The sequence below is a fragment of the Gavia stellata genome, chromosome 22, assembly GCF_030936135.1.
Source record: "Gavia stellata isolate bGavSte3 chromosome 22, bGavSte3.hap2, whole genome shotgun sequence".
Taxonomy (NCBI): domain Eukaryota; kingdom Metazoa; phylum Chordata; class Aves; order Gaviiformes; family Gaviidae; genus Gavia; species Gavia stellata.
Window position 1 is genome coordinate 13,400,872 of NC_082615.1, and position 23,321 is coordinate 13,424,192.

A 23,321-nucleotide genomic window follows, 5' to 3' on the forward strand; every position below is an offset into this window, starting at 1 on the left:
GGAGCCTGTTCTGAAATTTCCTGCCCACATCTCTCCCAGGAGCAGGGAGTAAGGAGGAGAGGGAGGAGGAAGGCAACTCCTGCTCATCCAAAACATTTACTGTGAAAACATGAGGCTGGAAGAGGAATCGGTGAAACTATTAGAAATAGTTTATTGTTACAGCACACCACAGAGGTCACACACCACTCCTGGCTCTTCCTCTCAAGGAGACACAGTACAATCTGTTTGGTGCAGGGATTAGAAGAGGAAGCTGTTGGCAATCTGCTCCAAACTTTCCTGTTAGTTCAGTAAACGACCTCGTCACAGTATTAACAAACACAAAGAGCTGCATTAACCCCTTCAGCACTAACCCCACTCCCTCTCTGGACCAGCTCCCACCCGAGAGCACAGCTCCCGGCCGGCAGTCACCGGGAGCTGGCGCAGCCTCGCCGCAGCTTCCCCTGGGGATGGCTGGCTCCTGTCCCTCTCACTGCCAGGCCCTTCCCGAGCAAGAAAACTGGAGCATGGGGGCTGCGGAGCTCCCTCCCTCCTCGGCCCCGGCGAGGTGTCCCAACCCTGTTCGACAGGGTTTACGCAAAGCAGCAAAAGCGCTGCTCCCAGGAAAGGTCTCTTCGGGACCTCATTGGGAGAGTCCAGCATTCACTCCGACGAGTTACACGTTAAATAGGGTAAAATTCAACAAGCCGACACCGGGCTAGCGAGGGACTGGGGGAGCCTTGAAGGAAAAACGTTCACAGAAATGCTACAGCCACCACCCTGCTGATGAAGACAAGGCTCTCTCTGGTGGAACCAGTGCACATTGCAAGACAGCCAGGATGGCAGCCCCGAGCGGAGCCACAGCCTCGCCTTGGGGCAAAAATCACAGGGGCCTGGCCCGGGATACTGCCCCATCCCGGGATACTGCCCTGTCCCAGGGCAGCTCCGGCTGGGAGAGCTGGGTGAAGGGTTCGGCTGTTCCAAACACTGGCCGGGGTAACCGGTGCATTCAGCATCGGCACGAGGAGCGGTTGAAACCCGCTCGGCCAATTTCAGAGAAAGTTCTTTGTTTGCTGAAGTTGCACTGCTTAGTAAACACGGGTCCAAGGCTTGCGGGACCCGGCTTCGCTGTGAAACATTAACTAAGAGAGAGAGTGCGGCGGGATTGAAAACAAAGCAGCTCCAAGGTGCACACTGCCTGCGGGAGGACGAGGACGCCCCGGCCAGTCTTTGGCATGGAGATGACACGGAAAGCATGACTCAAAACCAGAGCTGCTGCTGGCCCATCCCCACAGGGAGAGCAGCACGGTCTCCGGGATTACTTATTATTGTCTAGCACCAGATCACATAACCCCAAAGGCAGTCACTAAAAACTCTCCCAGGACCCTCCGGGTCCTCCTGCTGTCGCAGAAACAGGGATTAAGGGTTGTGGCTCAAAGAACGTAATAAATAAAGATCTGCAGTGTCCTGAAGAGTGTCTGCAAGCTGGCAGGCAAGCTTGCTTCCAAGAACAGCTCAATCTGCCCACCACCTGGCTGGGCAGGCAGCTTTCCAAACACTTCACCATCCCCGACCCGAGCGCCCCGCTACACCGCGCCGAGCACCAGCCCGTCCTCCACAGAGCGGGCTCAGAAGGAACTGGTCTCCCCTCCAACTACTTATTGAGCAGAGTCTTTGGGGTGTTGAGTGGAGAAGCTTCACGCCTCATGTCTGGTACAGAAGGAGCCTCACTTTACCCCAGCCTGACCTTTCCTGTCTCCGACCCTACGATGAAATATCAAACGCAAGCTGACAACTGGAAGCAGAGTCAATCTCAGCCCATCTGAACGTTGCAAAGGTGAACTCTGATGATGGTGCAGAGCCAACAAGGGATGACTCCTGGCTCATAGCACAGGCAGAAGACTCCTTGCTGTAATTTTAAGAGGCTCCTCAGATTTCTGTCACCCCAGGTCTCACTCAGCACCATGGGTTACCAGGGGCAGGCAGGCAGAGCGGGATCTGAATGGGAATCGGTACCAACCGCCTCTGACTCACGCCCAGCCAGAGGCCAGCTCTTCACCCCGTGCGGAGATCGGGCTTTTCCCCCAATCAGCGCCGCTGCCAGGGAATGCAAAGCCAAGTGACCATTCTGAACTTTGCTGCAATGAAACACCCTCACAGATAAGCTGGTTTTACACAAGGCTGACACAACCATTTTCAACCTGCAGCATGACGCGTCGCTGCCTGCGGAAGCTCAGGCTTGCCGCCTTCTTCCAGGCTGCCTGCACTCTGCCCGTGCCCCTTCACAGCCTCCGACACGCCAGCCAGTCCGATTTACACGAGGACAAGGGACACCAGCAGCCCTTCCACAAACAGAATCAGAAGAGGAAAAGCAAAGGGACCGAGAGGAGTGCAGACACCAGTGCGGTCTGGAGGGCTCCGGAAAACAGTGGCTCGTTCTCGCCCAGCCCGATGCCCAGGACAGCCGCTTCAAATACAATCGCTCCAAGGGTGAGACTTCCTGGGGATTCAGTCGGAGCAAAGGCAGATTTACCACTGAAACCAAACCTAAAGAAAGCATTTGGCTTCCGAAGTTTTAGAGTTGTTGTTTAATCCCGAGACAGCGCAGCTGAGTGAGTTTAGAATTTAAGTTACAAAAAAAGAAAGCACTAGAAAATAATCTTGATACAAGAGCAATAATCAGCTGAGGTTCCCCACCCTGCACAGGGAATCCTGCTCCACAATCCGCCCAGCACAGCTGGGATGCTGCCAAGGCATTGCTTGTTCCCAGCAAACGCTGGGATGGCAAACTGTCCTGGGTGAAAGTTATGTGGGGGAATCCCCAGACGTGGGAGTTAAGATGCTGCCACCAGTTCTGGTTTTGGCCTGTTCTTGATGGGTGACGCTTCTGTGGAAGAAAAAGAAACTTGTTACAGAAACAGAGAACGCAAATGATCTCCAGTCATCTCCTGTGGAAGAACTCTTCTGTAGAGCAACAAATGCTTGCACAGCACCTGAAGTAATAAAAGTTCATTATAAATAATTCCACATATCCAGTATACCCCTCTTTTTCACAGCACTTGAAGAATTAAAACCATTTCAGAACATACCCAACACAAACTTAGTAAGCCACCAGCCCATCGACACAGATTTCTTGGAGGCAATGAGTGATTTCTTGGAGGGCAGTGGGTAGTCAAGCTTTTCCCCTCACCCCTTCGATCTGATGACGTGCGTCTAAGTGAGGCTCAATCGGCTGCGCGCAGCAAGGGCACCTTGTATTTTGTTTGGCCATCCTGCTGCCAACGTACAGGGATGACATCTGATCCACGTTTACTAGTAAACAAGCACTAAAATGAAACCAGCCCCGCTCCCCACATCCCAGATTTCTCTTGGGCAGATTCCACACAGAGGAAATGGCTTCTTACAGCTCCTGGTTTCCACAAGCAGGGAAGTCCAGCTCCTGCGACCGACAGTTCGGTGTTCCGCTGTCCCAGGAGACAGACTCTTCACCAGTTTGCCTTCTGGCACCCAGCTGAGCCCAGCCCTACCTCACGGTTTGTCTCCAAGGGCAGGTTCCACCTTCAGTTCCTCAGCACGGACAGACATCTGGTAATGCCCTGTGAAGACTCCTTCCTCAGCAGGCAACAGGCCAACGGTGCCCATTTGGTCACGGCTGCGTGAGCTCTCTGCCACTTCCCTCTTCGCATCCAGCCGCACAAACCCTGCCGCTGAGGTTGTGGATCGCTCAGGAGCGAACCTACAGCAAACCTGTAGCATCAGTGGTGCGGAAGTCGCGCTCCGACAGTCCTGGAATTGTGGGACTCCAGCGCTCCTCACCCAGCTGGTTCAAAATTACCGTTGTTACCTGAGGCAAGGTCACCAGAGCTACAGGTAGTCACGATCCTCAGTGAAATCCAGTTTTGCGCAGCGCGAATGCCAATATCTGTGGTCATAAAAAACCATTCTTGCATGGCAGCACGTTGTGACGACGTGCAGGGGACCAGTCTGAGTGTCGTGCGAGAGAGCCTTGCTGCGGTCAAGCAGAGAGAGGAGGAAGGAGTTCCTCGTGGAGCTTCACAGTGGGACATACGCTGGGTGCTTCAAGGCAGCTGGCAGTCTCACAGCAGGTACGAAGCATGACTTAGGAACAGCAGATGTAACAAAAAGGAACTCTTCGAGAGGAATGACTAGATGCTGACTGAACGAAGAGACTAGGGTCTTGGGTCCTCTTACGGCAAAGGCCAGCTGGATTTGTCAGAGCCACGTGGGGAAAGCTTGCGTAGCCCAGATCCACAGGGCTTTAAACCAGAAAGTTTATATTCCTTCACATTTGCTAGGACAATACTTACAACAGGAGAGGGTCTGACACTATTGCATGGAACTGAGAAGAAGGATGAGAAGCCAAAGCTGCAGAGCATATACAGAAAGCGTACCTGGGATCTTTTCTGGGAGTGGCTCCGAAGGAACTTCTGGAAGCTCCATCTGTTCCTGCAAGAACATTAAAGACGACACATGACACATACCCCCCATACCAGGCGGTGGTCACAGACTCTTGCACTACGGTTTTGTGCAAAGACTGTCTGGGAACAGAGAAAGAATACAAGAGATTTCACATACAACCTGACACCTGCCCCCAGAACTGCAGGAAGGGTTATGGGCTTCTGTACTGCCCAATGAATGAGCACAAGGCTTTTTGTAATTATTATTATTAAATGAGACTTAATAGGACTCTATTAGCTGCGAGAATCCTCAAATCAGTGCTAGTTGCAGAGCCTCTCCACCTCAACCTCCACTGGCTGCACGTTTCTGACAGCGGAGCCAAGCCAAGCCAGTGTTTGGCAGAGCCACAGGCACCACAGAGATGGGTGGGGATGATAACACACACTGGCTTCTGTTATCTCAGCAGGACCCAGGACTCTCAAGATCTTCATCTAGTGAAGCGGAATAGATACTCAGTAAAAAACAGAGATCAGCTGACTGTAACAGACAGCGAATAAAGTACAACCCTTAAAAGCATCCCATTTCTAAACGACCCCGGTGTGTGGAGCGATTGGCTTGGTCTTTGATGACACAGGAATTGGGCACAAACAGGTGTAAGTGAGATCTCCGGCAGAGTAAGATAAGCTGCCGAGAGTGAGCGAAAAGGTACTTTCTCCCCTATTACAAAGAGCTTTCTGAAAATGTGGATTAAAAGCAACTACAAGAACACCAGGTTAGTCCTACCTGAGTAATAGCGTTTAATTCTTCTAGAATGGCATCTTCATCTTCCTCAGTCAGGCTGCCAGCCAGTATCTCATCTATTTGCTATGGAAGAGAGGAAAAGACATATTCCAGTCACAACAGCATAGCAGAAGCAGCTCTATGGCTTGTAGCACGGTACATGCGCACGGGAGAGCAATGTAAACATGGGGTGTAGGGGTACTCGGAAAACTAACAATGCTTATTTTTCTGCAGGCAACTGAGATTGAACTCCCAGTCTGACTGCCCCTTAAATAAGGCTGGGAACACAGCGCACATCAGAGAGGCTCTGTGTGGCAGGCAGTCTCTGCTCACAACTACTCACGCACACAGCACGTACCCTCTGGTACTCCACAGCATCTTGGGTTTCACCTATTATTCTTTCTACTTCTTCTATTGACATAACCTGAAGAAAAGAACCAAAAATCCATGCGTGAGCGAGGCCTGCGGGGAGACTGCTACAAACACCCAGGACTCTGCCTAGTCCAAGGCAAACGCGTGCTCAGCTGACTTGGCCACACGTACCTGGTGCATTTTGTTCAGACATTCATTGCCTATTTTCAGGCCCTCAATGACCTTCATTTCGATCTGGGTGAATTCAATATCCTGGACCTGAAACAGGATGGAGAAGAGGAAACATCACAGGCTGTCACATTCCCATCATTAGCCAGACACAGACTGCCAAGATCCCCAGAGAAACTGCAAGGAGATATCAGTCAAGAGCCCTTTCTCTAGTGAACAGAGCATTAAATTACACCAGTAGTAAGAAACATGCACAAAAGCAGCCTTAGCACAGGCAGCTGCAAAAGCATATCCAACAGCCCTTTAACTGATTTTCTTGCCGACAGTTTAAGCTGAGGCCGTAGTTTCCACGGCCACCGCAGAACAAACACATCCATTTCCAAAATCAAGGTACCGAGACAAGCCTGAGGAAGTTTCTACTGCAGCTGTCCACACCGTGAGTAAAGTTCTACTAATTTACAAAGCACGTATTTAATAGGTAACCTGCACTACAGACTCAAAACATACTCACCACCTGGTTCTTTAGGGACGAGTCACAGCAGACGTGTGATTTCAGAGACATCTGCCCTTCAGAGAGGGGACTAAGCCCCCGTTAGGACTTGACGGTTAAAATGCGATTCCACGCAATCAAAAGGAACACCCACCCCAGAAAAAAGACTTGTACCAAGCACAAGCAGCGGGCCACTCGCAGCACACAGCAACTGATTCGCGCTTACCATCCGCTCCAAGTTGCTGATTTGGTTTTCCGTTTTATCTAGAAGTTGCTCTTGGTAACGCTTCTTCTTTAGCAAGAGCATGGCTTTTCTGAAGGAAAACAGAAGGAGGAAAAGTCAGCACAGATGAAAGCAAATAAGCCTAAAAGAATCACAAAGTCGTATTTGTTTTGTGCTTTTTCCAAAAGAAGAAAAAAAAAACACGTGCAAATTAAATGACAACTCTGAACTGCTCCTGTGAAGACTAAGGATGAGCAAATTAATCATGAATTTGCTGTCTGATACCTGAAAATTTGGAACATTCTTTGTGGATTAGGACTTCACGGGGCCGGGTGTGCTGTAGCAATGCAAAACAAAGTCCTTGCACAAAAGGCCTATGATATGCACTGAAAACAAGACATAAGAGATGGCCACTGGCATGGCATCCACTGGCATACCACTCTGCGGTAAAGTAAGAGAAACACTTTTCAAAGAGCTGTTTTAACAGCAGCCTGGGAACACAGGCAGTCTCTCTCTCTCTCGGTTGGAAGTATAAAACTTTAAACTAGCCTTCCTTTCTGAAAGGATCTATAAATACCACAGAATCTCAGAATCATTAAGGTTGGCAAAGACCTGTAAGATCAAGTCCAACCATCAACCAACCCCCCCATGCCCCCTAAACCATGTCCCGCAGTGCCACGGCCACACGTTCCTTGAACACCTCCAGTGATGGTGACCCCACCACCTCCCTGGGCAGCCTGTTCCAGTGCTTCACCACTCTCTTGGGAAAGAAATTTTTCCTAATATCCAGCCTGAACCTCCCCTGGTACAACTTGAGGCCATTTCCTCTTGTCCTGTCACTCGTCACTTGGGAGAAGAGACCAACACCCACCTCCCCACAACCCCCTTTCAGGCAGTTGTAGAGAGCGATGAGGTCTCCCCTCAGCCCCCTCTTCTCCAGACTGAACACCCCCAGCTCCCTCAGCCGCTCCTCATCAGACTTGTGCTCCAGACCCCTCACCAGCTCCGTCGCCCTTCTCTGGACACGCTCCAGCACCTCAATGTCCTTCTTGCAGTGAGGGCCCCAACACTGAACACAGCCAGTGACTCCCTCTTTCCAGGAAAACGCCCCTGTGTTTCGCGCTGACGCTCCCTGCTCCGGCCAGGCCTTCGCACCCGCCGAGGCGGAGCGGACCCCCCTCACTCACTCTTTTTTCCCCTCTTTCAGCAGCTGCCGGGCCAAGGCTCGCTCGCGCTCCAGGTTCAGACTTATCCGCTTCTGGTACTGCTTCAGCTTGTCTCGCTGCTGCTTCAGTTGCTAAAGAAGAGAGAGGGACAGACGGACAGACGCCGTCACCAGTGGGGCCCTGACGGCTCCAGCACCCCCCGAAGGGCCCGTACGCGGCCCCGGTCTCTCCCCCGCGCTGTCACCGGCAGCACAAACGCCGGGGCTGCACCAGCGGCCGCCGAGGGAGCGGGAGGAACCCCCGGGCCGCGCCCGCGCCGTCCTCCGCAGCGCCGGGACCCGCACAGGCCCACCCGCGCCAGCCCGGAGCGCGCCCCGCAGCCGGCAGCCCCGCGGGGAGCGGGGCCGGGGCCCGCCCGGGGGCAGCGGGTCCGCCACTCCCTGCGCAGGGAAAGGGCCGGCGGCGACCGAGCTGGGCCCGGCCCCCCCCCCCGCGGCCCCGGCCCGGCCTGCACCGGGGCGGGGGCTCCCCCAGGCCGCCCCGCCGGGCCGGGGCCGCCGCCGCGCTCACCAGCACCGCCTTGTCCTGCTCCGTGACGCGGCTCCGCCGCTTCCGCCCGAAGAGGTTCCCCATGGCCCCGCCGCCGCCGCCGCTCCTGCCCCGGGCGGCGCGGCCGCCCCGCCCCGCCCCGCCCCGGCCCCGCCCCCGACGGCGGCCGCGCAGGGCCCGGCGCGGCAGAACGCGAAGGCGAAGGCGAGCGCGGCGCAGGGGCGGGCGGACGCCGCCAGGGGGCGCTATGGGGGCGCGGCCGGACCGGGCGGGGAGGGGACGGGGGAGGGGGGATGGGGGGGACGGGGGAATAGGGGGTGGGCAGCTATAGGGGATGGGGGTGTAGGGGATGGGGGGCTACAGGGGGTGGGCAGCTATAGGGGATGGGGTTGTAGGGGATGGGGGGCTACAGGGGGTGGGCAGCTATAGGGGATGGGAGGACTATAGGGGATGGGGGGCTATAGGGGATGGGAGGGCTATAGGGGATGGGGGTGTAGGGGATGGGGGGCTATAGAGGATGAGGAGCTATAGGGGATGAGGGTGTAGGGGATGGGGAGTTATAGGGGATGAGGAGTTATAGGGGATGAGGGTGGAGGGACTGGGGGACTGTAGGGGCTGGGGGCTATAAGGAATGGGGGCTATGGGGGGTAGGGGTGCTATAGGAAATGGAGGGATATAGGGGATGGGGCACTGTAGGAGGTGGGGGGCTATAGGGCAGAGGATGGGGCACTGGGGGCACTGCAGGAGATGAGATGGGGCAGAGGCAGCTGCAGGGCTGTGGGGCGGTGGTGAACGGAGACCCCCGTCCCCACCTGCCCCTGCAGGGACAGGGCCCCGCGTCCCCGCATCCCCGCACAGGAGAGGCTCTGGCGCTGCCCGCGGGTTTGGGGCCCCGGGGGCCCCGGGGCGGGAGAAGGGAACATGGCCCCACCACAAACGGCCTGATGGCGGGGAGCGGGGACGCAGCTGGGGGCCGGCACAGGCCGTGGCAGCGGCTGTGGCCATGACCTCCGCTTTATTGGGCCCACGGGCACTGGGGGCTCACACCGAGGGGAGCACGGCGGCTCCGCGGGGTGCACCGAGCCTCTCGATAACTCCCGCTCGAGCGGGGTGAATCCTGCTCCCGTGTCCAGAGCCATTCCCGCTCTCCCTTCCGTCTTGTTCCACAGCTCAACCACAACCCGCTCGCAGGGGTTTGCCGGGAGGAAGAGCCAGCGCGGCCGCTGTGCCCCCCAGCCACCCCGCGCCTGCCCAGTCCAAACACCGTTATTTTCGGCCACACCTGCAGTACGGCTCTCCCTGAAGCGATCGAAGCTTGCTTCAACAACGTGGGTCTGCGAGGCGAGGCGCCAGAAAACGCCTCTTTTTCCCCGCTGCAGTTTCGCTCCGGATCACCCAACCGCCCCTCCTGTGCCGCCCGCGTCCCTGATCAGGGTTTTGCCTCTGGAGAAGGCGATCAGAGAGTGGCCCTCGCTCCCCCGCTGCTGCCGCGAACGCAACGCCGTCCTGCAGAGCGGCAGCCGGGTCGAGGTGAAGAATCATCGAAATAAAACCGCGTGGAAGGTGGTTCCCCCAGCGATGCCGGGTCGGAGTGAAGAATCATCGAAATAAAACCGCGTGGAAGGTGGTTCCCCCAGCGATGCCGGGTCGGATGTGAGTGCCATTGAGTGCCTCCGTGTCCGGCCGGGAGAGACCCCCCCGGGCTTTCCCCGTTGACACCGGAATGGGAATTGGTGGAGCTGGTGGGGATGCGGTGTCTCAGCCAGGACCCAGCAGGATTGTCGGGGCATCGGTCACTGCGGGGTGGAAGGGACGCCCTGGGAAGGGGACGGGGAGGGGACAGCGCTGCGCAGGCCCTGGGGACGAGGACAACGCTGGCTGTTTGAGTTTGCTTGCCGCAGCCAGCGCTCGAGAGCTGGAGCGGAGGCTCGGACCCAGACACACGTTCCGGCAGAGCAAACGCTGCGTTTCTGCTCAGCCTCAGCAGCAGCGGCTCCGGGAAGGGTCTTTGGCCCAGGATCCCCCCGCGTAACCGGCCTCTCCTCTGCGGGGAAAGCGCCCTGGAGCACCCAGCCCGTCACTTCGAATTGTGCTGGCCCCCCTCCCCACCTCTGCCCCAGGAAACGGACCTCAGACCAGGGAGTGTTTCTGCATTTATTTTTTATTAACCATTTATTTGTTTGTAATTGTTTTACTCTCACATTACAATCGTGTGGTTTTTTTATTTTTTTTTTTATTTATTTTTGTAAAATAAATAGAGATAAGTGAACTTTTAGGTAGGATGCTCTCCAGATACTTGGTTAAACTTCATGATTGAATCTCTGCATCAGACCTGTGAAAATACAGCCCACACACGCACACGCTTAGATGAAAGCTAAACAGGCCGAGTTAGTTAAAAACCCACCTCCTGGCCGCAGGGGCTGGCTGGCACAGGGAGCGCTGGCAAGGAGCAGCAGCTTCCCACCACGCACCTTCGCATTTCGCCAGGTGTTTCTTGTTCCTTTAATGAATACACTGATATAAGTTAAAAACATACTGTTTTCTAAGCTGTGTATGTTAATTGGTTACGTGTAGATCCCGAACTCCAGCTCCACGCTTGTCGGTGCCCAGTGCGGTGGAGATGCGTACCGCTGGGACCGACGCCGGAGCGGCGTGGGAGTGGGTCGGGAAGAGGCACAGCTCTGTTAGACCATAATTAAACTTTTGGTAACTCAAAAGTGGACTTCTAGGTAGTTTTTCTTAAGTTTAAAGCCTTTGATTCGTCATCCTGCGAAGTGGCCCTCGGCCTCCCTACTACAGGGGCGACAGCGACGGTGCTCAGGGGAAGGACACAGCGCCCAGCCTTCGGCGTCTGCTCCACCTCCACGGTTCACGGACCCCCACCGAAGCCAGCATCCAGATGTGCGTAGGGCACTTTGCATTCGGCTTCCCTGCAGCGCGCCTGGGACAGCCAGCGGGCCCGCTCCACGACCCCTGCGCGGCCCGGCTGCCTCGACACATAGGAAACAAGATTATCTGGTGTACAAGGAGCAGTGACAGGTCAGACGCACTCCGCAGGCACCACGGCAGAGGTGAAGCTGCCATCCGCACAGGGAGAGAACATTTCTCACCCCTTCCCTCACTAGTATTTCACCGTCAGCCTCACCGCTGGCAGAGTTTGCTGGGAGCCTGCAGACCCTGTGATACCGGCTGGAAGGAAAACTGGGGACTTCTGGACTCAGCAGGTCAACCTTTGTCGCTGCAGTGATTTTTGCACAGTGCGAGTTCTGTTCTTGGCCAGCTAAATCGCACCTCGGCAGCAATCACTTGACAGAAACCCGCCCTTTGGCTTTGCCTTCCCCTTCCCCACACCCACCTCCAGACCCATCACGGATTTCAAGGGACAGAAACATTCATTACTCAGACGTGGACAGTGTGAAGATGGAGCAGGCTTTCCCCGAGACAGCTGGGACAAAGCTGTTTTGCTCAAAGCAGGGTGACCTGTTGTCCTCCCCCTCTTTAGTGACTCTCTTGTGCTCAGAGCGCCTGTGGTTACGTGCCCAGTTCTGCAGGGACAGACAGACAAGCCGCAGCCACCTCCACATGATGCGTGCAGCTGCATACACCCAGCAGCAAGCGTGCAAATTCTCCTGACCATCACCTTGCTGAATATTAGCACATCGGAGCGAGACGAAAGCCCGTGGCTTGACCCTGGAGCCTCCCTCGCTCGCTGGGCTATCAAACGTGTTTGTGGAGTTCAGTGTGGGCAGAAGGACAGTGACTGCAGAAGTAACAGTGACTGAGATACCCCAGACCTCCTCACCAGCACCGTGCGCCTGGGTGGAAAGTGGTTACGTGAGTGACTTGCTCCAGGTTTGTTGGGACGTTAGAGATGTCCGTTCTCCTACTTCCCTCTTCTTCCTGTATGTGCAACCTTATGGTACGGTGGCATCCTGCCCTGCTCCTGTCACCTCCTCAAGCCCCTTCCCTCAGGATCCCTGCCTCCCCTTGCCACCACAACGCCTTCTGTCTCTGCTTCCACTAGAGCGGACGCTGCAGAGGGGACAAGGTTCGTGCGGAGGAGACTCTTTCCTGCCTCCCTTGCCCGCACTCAGGCAGTGCAGGAGCACGTATATTGTTCCGCAGGCAGACAGCTCGGGTCTCGCTGCCCTGTCGGAGGAATTACTGTTTGGCACAGGGCAGGCACCAGCTGGAGGGGTCCCGCGGTCTGGCCGAACGCACAGAGCTGTAGGTGAGTCCTGACTTCAGTCCGTAAAGCAACCTACGCTCCAGCAAAACAAAGAAACAAAGACTAAAACAAAAAGCCCTTTTCAAGGGTAGTGCCTCATCCAGTCCTTCCAAGCGCAGGAGCCGTGTTTCTAACAGAGAAGCCAACCACTGGAAACAAAAATAAAATGTTCCTTTTCTGTAGCTTTTAGAGGATATAGCTGAAAAAAAAAATAAAATGGAGATTGTCTCTCTTCCCCTTGTCAAAATCATCAGTAGCTAAGTCAGAAAAAAAATGTTCAAGTTATGGGTCGCAGCAGCAGCCAACACTAAACATTCAAGTCGATAATTTCACTATGTACATTATGGGTGAGACACGGCCCTGCCCGCTGGGACTCCCTTCTCCGGTGCCGCTGCCACGAGCCGTTATCTGATCCGCTTCTCCACTGAGTACACCGAGATGTAGTAGTCGTTGCTTCCGACTGCCAGATGAGGCTGTGGAAAGAGCAAATCGGGGATAAACGTACAGGTGTCACGCAGTAATGAGAGGCACAGCACAGGCAAAACGGTAATGGTCGACATTTTCAGCAGTAACGCCCAGATGCTCGAAAGCTCTTAAGTGCATCTGCCAACGCAGCTCTGACGACATTTCTGCCAGCACCTACATCGTCTCAGCGAGTTATATGCCCATTTCAGCCACAGGGAAAAATTATGGCGACTATTGGTTGCCAACCACTAACATAATTTTTGTAAATGACTGCAAATCTGCTAGTTAGGAACAGTCGCCTGGACTGAAAATCAGCATTCCCTCCACTGAGAGGCCCCGGAACAGCCCCAGCCGTGGAGACCCGGGCTGGACAGGGCTTGCTTTGTTTGCTGCTTTAAAGAGCAAAACATGTCCAGTGATCAGCCACTTCTTTCTCTGCCCCCAAAGTGCAGGACAGCAAAACTGCTGTTCAGCTTTGTGCAAAGCGACCCTGCAAAACCCAGGAGGGGATGAGCTTTCCCTTAACCTTGCTGTCTTCAGGATGCAAAACGCACGTAACCGAGGCAGGAAAACTGCCTCCCTCTCTCCCTGCCAGCTAACACCAAACCACAGGACAGCACAGCTCTTCCCTCCTCTCCGCCAGGCCCTTTATCATCCCCGCTGCTCCCTCCCCTTACGTATTAAATATCTGTGTTCTGATCTGCAGGTTTCTAAAACAAGACTCTGTTTAAACGCCTTCTTTAACCTCCTCCTGTTTTTCCTATCCATTCACATTGTTTTCTTCGGCTTTCAACCTCCTTCATTTATTCCCGTCTCCGGGTGAGCAGAAGTCCGTAATGCAGATGGGCACCTGCCTCCTAATTAAGTAGCAACCAGATTCTCTCTCTAACAACTACTGCAGAGCCACCTCAGTGGTGACATATTCTGAAATTTCCTTTTTACTCTGATTAATTCTAGACTTTATCAGCTTATGCCTTGAATTTTTGCAGTTCTCTCATTTTTCTGACATGCAGCTTTTCTACCACACAGCATTAGGTCTTCCTAAAGCCTTATGTAAGGTGGTGTAAAAGCAGCCCCAGAGGCAGAGGGGTGAGCCTACCATCTGCAAGAGAAGAGGCACGGAATAAATAAGCACGTAAAATTCTGCGTGCTGGAAGTGAGAGACTGCACCTCTCCAGTCAGCTCCAGGCAGATTCACCTCGGACAACTTCTGTGGCAAGAACTAGAGAGCTAAGCCAGGCTGCAGTCCCAGAGTGACAGAAAGAAAGGGGAACAGGATATCAAGTCGATCTGCAAGTAAAAAGGGCTCAGCCGTTGCGAGTCCTGTTCTAGTCATAGGTGCACATCATAAACCAGCGGCACCAGCGTGGTTGTCTGGAACAGGCACAGCCTGGAGGACAAGCACTGAAGGACTGGGGCTGAGAGTCACGCTCAAAGCGTCCTCAGAAGCCTAGGCTGGGGCAGCACCTCTCCGTGCTAGAGGAGTCTCTGCGCCTTTCTCTCTTCCAACACGGACATTAACAAAGAAATGCAAATTCCAAAATCCAAAAAGAGAGAATACAGACCCAGTGAGGATGGAAAGCCAGGCAGCTGATGGCTCCAACTCTTTGTCCCATAAAACCATCGTAGTATTTGATATTGTTGATCAGCTCCCCATTTCCATTGTAGATTGCAGTGAACTGATTCATTGAGCCACTGGAAGGGAATCAAGAGAACAGGGTGTCACTGAGAACGCTGTGCTAAGAACGGTATTGTTGCCTACAGCCCCCTTTTCAGCTGCGTCGACGGAGCTGTTCATCAGGCTAGTGTGCAGTGAGTTCTTGTAAAAGTGGGGAGACTGACTTTAACTCTACCATGGCAACCTCAGTGCAGAGAGGTTTACAGAAGGGCTTTAACCACAGTTACCTGTCACGCTGCAGGACCGAGACAGAAAACATGAAGAGCTGATGCACACTCGCACTGAGAGTGGATCCCCCCACCACCTCCAGGACAGGCGGCTGTGGAGCAGCTGCTGGTCCCCGCTCAGAGCCCCGAAATACACATGCTGACTTTGAACGGGGATCTGACAAAGGAGTGCAAGACCGTACACTGTCACTAAGTCACCAGTGCAGAGGTTTCACTAATGCATGCAAGGGATAAAATTCCTGAGCTGCAAACATAGGAAAGAAGCTGCGCTGTTTGTGGTGAGATTAAAACACACAACAAAACCAACAAAAACCCATGAACAATGTCTGCAGAGACAAATTGTCCTCTTTGTCCACTCCAGGGATGCAGGAGATGAAACTAGAACTTACCATGCAAAAAGGTTGGCTTGGGGGTGAATGTCAAGGGCCGTCAGGCCTTTGACTATCTGAAGGACCTTCATGGACTCCGGCATCCGGGGGTCAAAGAACCGCACGTCTCCATTTACACTGCCAACACATGAGTGTCACAACGTCAGGCTGTACCCAAACCAGATCCTAAAGCCCAGGAAATGGAGCCGTACGCCTGTCTGTGAGCTGACCGCCTCGCTCAGAAAATGAGGATGGAGAAGACACGCACCCTTGCCTTCTCCGTCAGTACGGCTGCATTCCCGCTGATGTCACTTACATTTGGTACCATCCACAACTCATTAAGTGCTGTGCGAACAGCTCTGCCTCTGCCCTCAGGAGCGATCCATTATTACTTTTGTCGCTTACAGCTCATTGCTGAGTATAAGTGCCTTTACTGTTATGTCATACTCAATATACCAAGCTGCATGTCAGACCCGAATTCCTTCTCCTTTTCACAGTAGGAAATTGTATTAGAAAACTCCAGCCAGATGGGATCTGCTGGTACCATCCATTATGCCAAGTGTCTGGACACAGATGCACAAGTCCTCGCTGTCCAAAGTACTCTGTGGACCGGGCGTAACAAACGCTGCTAATGCTCAGGCGATGTGTCAATGCTATTAATGACTTCATCAGGGAAGAGAGGGTGGGGAAAGCAATAGTGGCAGTGGCAAGATACTGTGCTCAGTAGATCAAGCACCTTTCAAACACGAATGGTATCTTGTTGTTAAGCGATCTCTCTGAAATGCATCAGTAGAATCACGTCTGTTAGATGTGAACAGGGTGCAGCTCATCCTACAGCCCTGGTACCGAGGGCCGAGGATTTTGCTATGGCATGTCTGCTCTGCTGAGCTCCTTGCAGGAGGACTGGTCGACTGGTGTACAGAAAGACATACAGAAAACTCTCTTAATGGAAACTAAATTCAAAATCAACTCATCTGATCGTATTCTGCTGGCAGCAGAAGTAAGGCTTTTGGCACCACAACTTTTAAAGCGTTTTTTCCAAATCACTGACGGCCATACAACTGTGAATCGCTCTACAGTTTAGAACAATGGAAGCATTAAGCAGCATATTGCCTTTAGTTTCTGTACCTCTGGAATATCTAATACTGATCAAAAGGCTGTTATACAGGATTACTTATATCATTATAAGAAGCTGCAACTCCAGCTGTCACATAATTAAATTCAAGACAAATTAAACTTGAGGTTGATTTAGATCCTAAAGACTAGATGGAAATATTGTTTGAGAGAGATCAAATATACGGCAAATTCATTTAAAGCTCTGAACCTTAATAAGACTTGAAAATGGTTCTGAATGCATTGGAAAACCATGCAAGAGCTTTAAAATGGAAGTTCTGCAATGAGGAGCTACATGGGAAAACACATCCCAGTTGCGCAATAACAGGCAACAACAGCTAAGCTACCACCCCAGGTTATTCAGAAGGCGTCAGCCCGATAAAAGCAGACCTGACGGTTAATTGGAAGCACTGTGGCGGCACTAGCACACAGATCAAAGCGGCTGAACCCAGTATCACGTGGTGAACCAGCGCCGGGCAATGGAGAGCCGCAGGATCCGGCTCAGCATCACCAGTCCTGCCCTACGAACTCCTGCCTCTGGTCCAGAGAAGAAGTTTCTCTGAGGTTCAGAGAACTGCTCCACAAGCGATATAATGCCTTCAGGTTTTCCAGGAAGTAGTCAGACCAAGACCTCGCTACGTCCTAACGTTTGTTATTCTTGGATCTTGCTGTGAACTGAAGGAGAGTGAAGAGGGAGAAACTGAGAGCAAGGTGGCTTGTCTCAACAAACCAAATTCCTCTGGGATGAGACCAGACCTGTCTTTTGAAGTACAACATTTTCTCCCACCTCTTCAATCCGAGAGGAAGCACCACATGCTGAGAAGGGCACTGAGGAGAGGGGAAAAACGAGCCTTCAGACCCAGGCTGGCCAAGTGCACAGGCCTGACCCCGGGATTGCTGAAGGAGATTACAGGAAGGAAGATTAAAAACTCTAATATGTGAGCTCGACAAATCTGGCAGCTGCATCACATAATCCCCTTTCTGAAAATCTTAATACATTTTTGCTGGCCCATCCCCCACCTCAGGAATGTTCTGAATCCCAGAAAATTATGTTTTGTTTTCATTTTGTAATCAAGAAAAAGAGCCTCTTTGTGTGCAAATAGTGGCTTTGTGACAATAAATTTTATTCTGCTGTTCTTTAATGGCCAAATAAGTATATGCTGCTCTCTCTGCAGTATTTACCAGGCAGCAGAAATGGATTTATGTGTAGAAAATTGCTAGACAGCAAAGTAATCCTGCACAGCAATATGCCCGACAGATGCAGCATCAACCTTCCTTCTCGTGTTCTCTCTCAAATGACCCCATGGAGATGTTGGCAATAAAGAACAACCATAAGATGCACTACATCTAGCTTAGGTTTCTGGTTCACTCAATTCCTCCCTCACGCGCCTCCTGATAGTGGTTTCAGCAAAGACACCTTCTCGTTTACTCTCAAACCCCACCAACAGGCTCCCAAGGAAAGCTTCACATTTCTTTTTGCCTTCTCTCCACCAAGTTTGGAGCAGGAGTTCATTACTGAAGCAAATGTCAAACTGAAGAGCTTTACCCTCTTAGCTCTTGAAGTGCCAGAGGCAGATTTTAAACAGGAAAGCGAACCTTGTTTAAGAGAAAACAGCGCAAACAGCAGAATCTCTTTTACCTGACACTCATGATGTTGCCTTCAGGATGTTTCTGCAAGTATGCTTTCACCACCCAGGCCGTGTGCTCCCGGTAGGTCATGACACGGCTGAGGAACAAGCAGAGAGACGTTTTGAATGGAAGGAGGAGGAAACACGAGGATCCCACCAAACCTGGGAAGAGCAGGTAGTTACCATTCGCTCAGAGCCATCCTCCTGTCGAAGACGCGGATGGAGCCGTCTCCCAGCCCCGCCACAATCAACGACCGATGAGAATCGCAGGAGAGGCTGGTCACACAGCTGTCAGCTCCGGTGGGGATATCCTAGGGAGAAAGCACACAAAAGCCAAGCTGAGACCACGATGTCTCCTCAAGTCCAGAGCCCCAAAGAGAAGGCACTAGAGTCAAGGAGCTAAACCAGACGGGCCCCATGTCCTCCTCCTCTTCCTTTCCCCATTCAGCAAACCAGTCCCGAACCAAACCAGGGGTGCCACCCGCCACTACTGCCGTGATACTGCCTCGGGGTGAAGCTTTCCTTCGGGCTCTCCGGACACGGCCACAAACGAGGGGGTGGTGACCCTGGGGATGACGGTCACTGCCGCCACCGTGTGTCGGAGCCACGAGTCCCACAGACGGACCCAAAAAGCCAGGGCCGGAGGAGGAATTCCAGCAAAACCAGCTTTTGCAAATCATTCAGCTTTATAAACCAAAATGAAGGCAAGGTCTATTTTAGGAAGGAGGCGTTAATGTAATTCCCTACTAAGAATATCTAATTAGTTAGAACAAATGGCCAGAGGAGTTATTTCTCCATAAACCACCTTTGTTGTGTACAAGTTGTAAGTGCCATTGGAATGGCAGGAGGGACTGTGTATCTGGAGAAGTCATGTAAGACAAACATATCTGTAGAAAGCAGAAACTCATAATGTACGTACAACCCCAAACATACAGTATGCTACAGGTTATATCACCTGGCAGCTTTGTACCTTTTTTTGCATGGGTATGAGCCCTTTTTGCGCATCAAATCAACATGCAAGTAAGTTCTAGGAAGCTATTTAAATGCCTCTTGTAAAAGAAGCCTTTTTTTTTTTTTTGCCTGTGCCAGACAAAAAACGTATTGGGCCCCTGGAAACAATAAAATTATTTTAGCAGAAGGTAGTTCCCTTTACCCAGAATGGCTCCAGTTACAATTAATGAAGTCCATTTCTTTCAGTTTCTTTTCATTTTTTATTTTACTTTTTGAACACTTAGCTGTCTTCCTCCTTGCATCGTCAGGACCATCACTACACCTCGGCAGAGCCCCCGTGGTTGGTGCAAATGGGCCAAGCTAAGCAGACTAAGCGTGACCGTCCTCTTCGCCGCGGGCGGCGGTGAGGCAGCTCTGGTGCTCCTGAACACACGTAAGCCGTAGACAGCACAACGAGCTGCCTGACTACAACACAGGAGAATCACTTACGCGAGACAAAGCGAGCCAGTGCTGTGCCGCCTATCAGTCCCCGCTTTAGGACATGTGACAAGTAAACTCAGGTTATCTCATTAGATGCCAGACACTGTGTATATTAAAAAAATGACGTGGAAAAAGAAGGCTGGAGCTTGCAAGGACAGCTGTGCTGGGAACACAGTGTGCACTGTAACGCTGCTACTTTCCCCCTTCTTACTCGCTATAAGCAAAAGAATAATGTCTACTTGGAATAACGTCTACTCCTGTTAGGAGGAAAAACATTTCCCATTAAAACAGGTAAAAAAGAACTAAGCAGCACTGAAAAAGCAGGGCAGCGATCAGAAGGCACGTGAGAACTGCATTAGCTGATTTCACACTTTGATCCTATTTCGCTTCTGCGCACATTCACCTTCCGTAGCTGCCGTTCGCAGCCTCAGCCGAGCGAGGCGGCTAAGGCTAGAGGCACCAACCCGCAGGGCTGTTCGCAGCAGCTCTTCTGACTGCCTGAACCCAGATCCTGTCTTTGAAGCAGGAACAATCAGCAGAAGTGAAAATGAAGTACTTGCTTCTTCAGCTACATCCCAAGTGCTTCCAGAGGTGCACTTTTTGTAGTTCAAAGAGCGGGAAGGCACCTTTATTAGCTTGGATTACACAGCTTCGCTGCTCTTTGTGCTGAATTTCACTTTTCCCGTGTTACTGAGTCAGGAAGTTTCAATCACTTGAATTTCAACACAACCACTCTTCGCAATTAAAAAAGAAACAACGTGGTTTTAGATACTTTCAGCGCAATCATTAATCATCATCATTTAAAAAATTTTCACCTCCTGAATTTTGCTGCTCCCTAATTTACATTGAAAAAACAATACGTGAAAGTAATTAAGATTAACATAGGCTTAATTATCCTGCATTGCAGGGTCAAAGTGTCGTAATTAATGTTCATCCAAGGGTAATTAATTTCTAGAAGCTTTGAAAACTAGTCTTCCTTTGTTCTCCAGCATGGTGACTCCATTCTCACAGACCAGCTGCTTCTCCTAGTAATTCCTGAGAAACTTCCATTTGATGACGATTGACATCAACGCTTGCAGCGCCTTTTCCCCATTACACTGCGCAGAAAGCTATGTACAACTGAAATCACGCTTTCGTGCTGCCTCGTTTCAGAGGCGAGATGTGAAATCCCCCGGGCGCCCCAGCGTGCGGGTCCGCAGAGCTCCCCAGGGGACGCGGGATGCCGAGGGAGCTGCCAGCAGGCTCGCAGGCATCTCCATCCTTTGATACCCGGGCCAGACAACACGGAGCAAACTTCTGACCCACGTCCGACTGGCCAAAGCCGGCAACAGCTCCACTGGCTGCACGTCACCCGTGCACATTTAGGGAACGCTTGTGTTTCCGTCCTGCTCAGCACGTGGGTCCCGACTCGGGAGCGGACCAAGCAGGTACGTAAGTGCTCTCTGTGTGGATGCAGCTTTCCTGAAAACAGACCTGTGGCTGGTAGGTACGAGAGCAGCATTGCTCTGTAATTAGCTCTGTGTGCATCCCAGAGAAGCAGAAATGGCAGCAGTAAGTCAGAATGCTCTATCACTGACCCAACTCACCACATTTCCTCAAGAATTTTTACACTATCTCAATTATATGCTAATAGAAACCCCTATCTGCATCCTGGTGCCTGCCTCTGCATTTCACAGCCTCACCTTTCCCAAACACCACTGCACACCACCCAGAATAACAGCAGCAGCTTCCAGGAAAGACCTGACATGCTCACCAAGTGTGCGTGTATTTTTATTTATCTTGTAACATGACTCTGAGGCGGGGAAGCAGAAGCTCCAGAACCTGTCAGCTCTTCACAGACGGGTCTCGGATGCTTTGGCTGCGCTCGGGGTAACTTGCTGCGCGGGACGTGTTCTGGGAGGGAAAAGGTGAACGGGACAAACACACAGATGTTACCTGTACTTTCATCTCCCGATCTGTGTCCCAGATCCGGATTATCCTCACATCTCCTGATGTCATCAGGAGCCCGGTTTCTTGTTCCCAGTCGACTACCATTCCTGCTCCTAAGATAAAACACAGGCAGGGCGTGCAAATTACTCTCCACATCAGCACCGGCGGAGCTGCACTAATTAGAGCACCGGCTTTCATAATCTCATGCTACAGAAACTATGGCTATTAGAGGAAATTTAAAATGACACACACACACATCCATACGTCCTCCAAATGGGACCAAATCAGCTGGTCCTGGATTTGAGTCCAAAATACGTCTGTGACCCCTTGGGTAGCTTAAGTGCTTAGAGAAGCCGAGGTGCAGATGGCCCCTACAGGCAGGTGAACACGGCCTTCCAGGGACTTTGCCAAGCTGCTGGGGACTTCCAAGCAAATTATCCACCACTTCATGAGAACATCAGATTAAACAACGATTAAGGTAGACTAAACCAGTGACATCTCACACAGAAAGACCTGAGAGCCTCTGGATTACCGTGACTCCTCATTCTAAAAGAAGTGCGTGGCTAAGGGGAGATGTTTCTAAACACAGAATAGCAAAATCTTTGCAGCGAGATATTGAATTCAACAGCTTGGTAGGAGTGAAAACCAATTTGCCATACAGACAGATAAGGAGGGAAACATGCTGCAATTACACTAGCTCAAATACATTTATGAGAGCTTTTGCTCCTCATCTTTGAGGGCATAAACTGATTGCTAGGTGAAGTTTAGAAAAACGTCCCATCCATGCTGTAAGAGAATTACAAGGGATTTTCTATCCCCAAAACACCTGACATGGGCACCTGCTTACAGGCAGGTTGGTGGACTGCGTGAACTCATCAGCTTTGCCGGTCCGGCAGTTTCCAGAGAAGAGTTAAGTGCATGTCACCTCCTTTCCCAGCTGGGGGAATAAGATGTCCAAAAGCCATCGAGCGAGCTGGCTCTCCTAAGCACAGAGCACACAAGCATCAGAACAAACCAGATATTGGGACTTGGGAAGTAGCTGGCAATGAAACCCCTGATTTGGCAGGGGAAATCTCTGAGGAATGATTCTTGTACATTTAATTAAAAGGGACTTTGTACCTGTGTGCTGCCTCCACAGTACAGAAACGTTTTGCTTAAAGCGGAGCGCTGTATGCCAATTATCTTTTGCTTCTTATGCTGCAAAGGCTGACCAACCCCAAATCCACAGGTTTTCCAGGGAGACTCTTATTCATACGTTAAAAACACAAGCAAAAAACCCCAGGAGGGCTACATGAGACAAGAAGTCCAGTTTTTCTGTTTGTTTTCATCTCCTCGGGCAGGGCTCTCCCTTGGGCAGAGGCAGACGCAGCATCCTTGCCTTGCAGAGCAGCCATTCGCTGTCTTGTCCGTGCCAAACCCAGACTCCGGTGCCGAGAAGTATTTTATAACCGCCTGCAACCCGGAGTCAGAAAGCACTCCGCAATGCATCAGGGCTGCAGGCTCCCGCTCCGAGGCATTCGCAGTCGCCTTCAGTGGGATTCCTGTATTTCCACTCCGCACCTTGCTTGCCCAGAAGGTACAAATGTGTATTTGTCTCCATTTACTGCTAGGAATTAGCCCCAGCAGGAAATTTAAACCCACCCCAACACGCTCTTTGTCACCAGAGGGCCATAGGGACTTTCTACCAGACCAAACACCTTTACAGAGCACAAAGGAAAAGACAGAGGCATACTAGAAACACCGAGTTTTCTTCAAAGGTGATGAAATGACCTTGTTTTGCACAGATCCGGATAAAAGGTTTTGCCCATCTCCCCTTCCTAAGCATCGCATCCAAGCTGCTTCCTGATCTTGCCGCATACCACTGAAAAGATTACTGACGTTTCTTGACAGTCCGTCATCTCACTGCAGGAAATTCGGGGCTCTCAGCTAAGCTGAGAGCTTGTATCTTTATCTTGCGAGTCAAACTGATTGTTACTTCAGATTGCCTGGCAGCTTGGAGGGCTGCTAGAGATCGGAGGCAAACAAGCAGGCAGTGATTTAGATGATAAACATCACTGAAGTGTTTTCATTTGTCATCTTGTTTACGGCCCATGTGACAAGATAAACCTGGC

The 23,321-nt window shown here is 51.9% G+C and overlaps 2 protein-coding genes across 3 annotated transcripts in view; both read right to left on the bottom strand.

Moving 5' to 3' along the window:
- Positions 1-1,286: 1,286 nt before the first annotated feature.
- CHMP6 (charged multivesicular body protein 6) lies at positions 1,287-8,227 on the bottom strand. Its single transcript, XM_059828171.1, has 8 exons — positions 8,165-8,227; positions 7,616-7,725; positions 6,432-6,519; positions 5,719-5,805; positions 5,534-5,599; positions 5,179-5,259; positions 4,389-4,443; positions 1,287-2,863 (listed from the first exon to the last, which is right to left on the bottom strand). Exons 1-8 carry the CDS (start codon positions 8,225-8,227, stop codon positions 2,811-2,813), a joined length of 603 nt encoding a protein of 200 aa, XP_059684154.1. The 3' UTR covers positions 1,287-2,810.
- A 2,873-nt stretch (positions 8,228-11,100) lies between these two features.
- Positions 11,101-23,321, bottom strand: part of RPTOR (regulatory associated protein of MTOR complex 1) — a 161,088-nt gene continuing 148,867 nt past the window's right edge. For both annotated transcript variants that reach the window (XM_059828083.1, XM_059828082.1), the window contains 6 exons: positions 21,217-21,323; positions 18,034-18,161; positions 17,862-17,948; positions 15,131-15,247; positions 14,402-14,531; positions 11,101-12,844 (listed from right to left, as the gene is read on the bottom strand). In XM_059828083.1, coding sequence (XP_059684066.1) covers positions 12,776-12,844; positions 14,402-14,531; positions 15,131-15,247; positions 17,862-17,948; positions 18,034-18,161; positions 21,217-21,323 — 638 coding nt within the window. In that variant the 3' untranslated portion in view covers positions 11,101-12,775. The remainder of the gene's footprint in view (positions 12,845-14,401; positions 14,532-15,130; positions 15,248-17,861; positions 17,949-18,033; positions 18,162-21,216; positions 21,324-23,321) is intronic.